The sequence below is a fragment of the Rhagoletis pomonella genome, unplaced genomic scaffold, assembly GCF_013731165.1.
Source record: "Rhagoletis pomonella isolate Grant_MI unplaced genomic scaffold, Rhpom_1.0 Rhpom_scaffold_00014, whole genome shotgun sequence".
Lineage (NCBI taxonomy): Eukaryota > Metazoa > Arthropoda > Insecta > Diptera > Tephritidae > Rhagoletis > Rhagoletis pomonella.
In genome coordinates, this window is record NW_023458568.1 from 10,606,380 (window position 1) to 10,609,211 (window position 2,832).

General features: G+C 37.0%; 1 protein-coding gene across 1 annotated transcript; it reads right to left on the reverse strand.

Annotated features, from left to right (window-relative positions):
* Positions 1-814: 814 nt before the first annotated feature.
* Positions 815-2,662, reverse strand: LOC118749140. Its single transcript, XM_036483907.1, has one exon. It carries the CDS (start codon positions 2,660-2,662, stop codon positions 815-817), a length of 1,848 nt encoding a protein of 615 aa, XP_036339800.1.
* Between the last annotated feature and the right edge of the window lie 170 nt (positions 2,663-2,832).

A 2,832-nucleotide genomic window follows, 5' to 3' on the forward strand; every position in this document is an offset into this window, starting at 1 on the left:
ATGGCATTGGCTAATCATCCGTCACGCTTCAAAAAATGTCGCGGTTTCTTGCTAATTTCAATTACTCGCTGACCAATATTAAAGTGGCTGGCAAAAATATGGAAAGGTAACAAAACTTTAATCATAGCATTTAGCACATGAAAATAATATTAGATACTGATACTGATGTATCAATTTTGCCGCTACTCGACCAATCTCCTGCAATGGTAAATGATGTAGACATAATTGAATTTCAATTTCGCAATTTCAGGCTGAGAAGGTAACTTCAAAAACTATACCAATATAGAACGTTTTTGGGATCAAGTAAGTTTGATTAAAAATGGATTGGGTGAAGCGGACTTTGGAGAATTGTGTGATTTTGTTCATAACATTTTTAGTCTGCCTCATAGTTCCGCAGCAGCTGAGCGCAAATTTTTTGATTTAGCATTAATAAAAACAAAATTAAGAAACAAATTATAACTTAAAACATATTTTTGGTACACTTGCAGGCTGGTGTGATCTATTATTTAATGGTGCAAATAAAACACTTATTCCACCTTCGTTGCCCAACGTTTCGCTGAAATTTCCAGCATCCTCAGGGGCGACTATGTTTATTAAATCCAACAAAGAAATACAAGGAAAAAAGCCAAAAGATGTTAAAATGAATAATACAAGTTGGCATACCTGTGTTTGTAAAAACAAAGACAACAATTATGGACTAATGCAAAGAACATATACTCACAATAATATTAAACATTTGCTTTAAACTTAATATTAATACATATACACATAATCAGTACCACTCTCTATGGTAGTCTTGTCATTACGAAATTGTTTATTTTGATATGCATAACATGTAGGCGGCCGCGATGTTGTCCGTATCTTCTTTTTTGTTGATCGTATTCTCCCTTTTTTCTAATATTCTTAAGCTTTCCAAAGTGTATCTCGTCATTTCCCTCTTTTCCTTGTCAATAATCCTAGTGTTAGTGAAATCAGCTGTGTGGCCGCTGTTTAATATGTGCTGTGATAGGGCTGTGCTGTGTTTTTGTTTCCTTATATCTGTTTGATGTTCGGCTATGCGAACACCTAATGCGCGTTTTGTTGTCCCTATGTACACTTTACCACAGTTTTCGTTCTCTTTGCCCTTACATTTTATTTCATAAACAACGTTGTTTTGTTGCTGTATGTCTAGTGGGCTTTTTGTTCTTGTGTAGATTCTAGCTAACGTGTTATTTGTTTTGTAGGCGAGAGTTATATTTTGTTCCTTTAATGTGCTGTGATCAAAGTTTTCGCTTAGCTTGGGGATGTAAGTGACGCTGTAGTACTTCTTTGGTGTATTTGCTGTTGCTGTGGTTGGCGTTTTATTTTGCTGATTTCCTATTCGCATTGTTTCTTGTTTTATTAGTTCGCGTATCAGGTGGTTGGGATAATTGTTGCTTTTCAAAATGCTGTGTATTTTCTCGATGTTGACTTCGTGAAATTTTTGGTCGCTTATCGTCAGTATTTTGTGTGTAAGATTTTTCGCGGTGCTGATTTTATTTTTTCTTGGTTGGGAGGAGAGATAATTGATCAGGCGTCCAGACGACGTTGGTTTCGAGTACCAGTTTAGAACAATATTGTTGTTGTTTTTGTGTATACGGACATCAAGGAAAGGTATGCTCGCGTTTTCTTCCATTTCCATGGTAAACTGAAGTTTTGGGCGGTATTTGTTTAGCGTCTCTAGAATTGTATTTACGTCGTTGCGGTTTGTTATTGCAAAAATATCGTCTACATATTTGTCGATAAACTTGATGCCAATGTTGAAGTGTTGTTTCAGCTCCGAGATGGTGTTGTCCAGAAGGTCGTCCATAATGATGTCGGCAATTGTCGGTGAGAGGGGGTTGCCCATTGGCATTCCAAATGTTTGGGTGTATAGTTTGTTATTGCACATGAAGTAGTTATTATCTTTAAGGCAGAAGTCAAGAATTTGTTGGAATTTGTGTTTTGGAATGCTGGTTGTCCGTTGTATCTGGTCCCACTTTTTCCTAATAATTTTTGTGGCTAACATTGTCGGTATATTCGTAAACAAGGAAATGACATCGAACAACACTAAAACATCTTCATCACATACACTTATATTCGTTAATCTCTCTTTCAAGTTAAACGCATTCTTCACATTGTATCTCTCTGAAATCAATGGCTTGAGTATTTCTCCGACATATTTGGATAACTTGTAACAGGGGACCATGACTGACGAAGCAATGGGGCGTAAAGGAACTTGCAGTTCGTGAATTTTCGGCAGGCCATATAGCCTTGGCGCTGCAGCTGCGGTGCTGGTGAGAAGCTGCTTTTCCCTTTTGTTTATGTGTTTTGCTTTGTAGAGCTCATCAACTATTTTATTGTTTATTCTCTGCAGAGTGCTCGTTGGGTCTGTTCTTGAAGTTTTGTATGTGTTTTTGTCTTCTAGTAATTTGTTTATCTTTTCAATGTATTCCGTTTCGTACATTGCTACTGTCCTATTGCCCTTGTCAGCATCTGTTATAACAATGTTTTTGTGGGATCTCAGAAACGCCTTTGTTTGGTTAAATGCAGCTAAAATGAATTTTTCGGCAGAGTTGTGTTTAATATTCCGTTTGAACAGTAGAATTCTGTTGCTCAACTTATTTCTCGCTGTTTCTTTCTCCTTTTCGTTTTTTATCCCCATGATTATTTGTTCCATTTCTGCTATAGTGAGTATTGGTGAGAAACTTGTCCTTGTTGTTGGTAATGTGAACTTTTTCCCCAGCGATAGTAGCCACCTTACCTCTTCGGGAAATTTGACGTTCGGTTTGTTCACGAACCAATTGTTGTTCTTTTGTATTTCCAGCTTCCGCA

Excerpts from the sequence above, each read along its gene's own strand:
- LOC118749140 (XM_036483907.1), bottom strand. The coding sequence starts at position 2,662 with ATGGGGATAAAAAACGAAAAGGAGAAAGAAACAGCGAGAAATAAGTTG.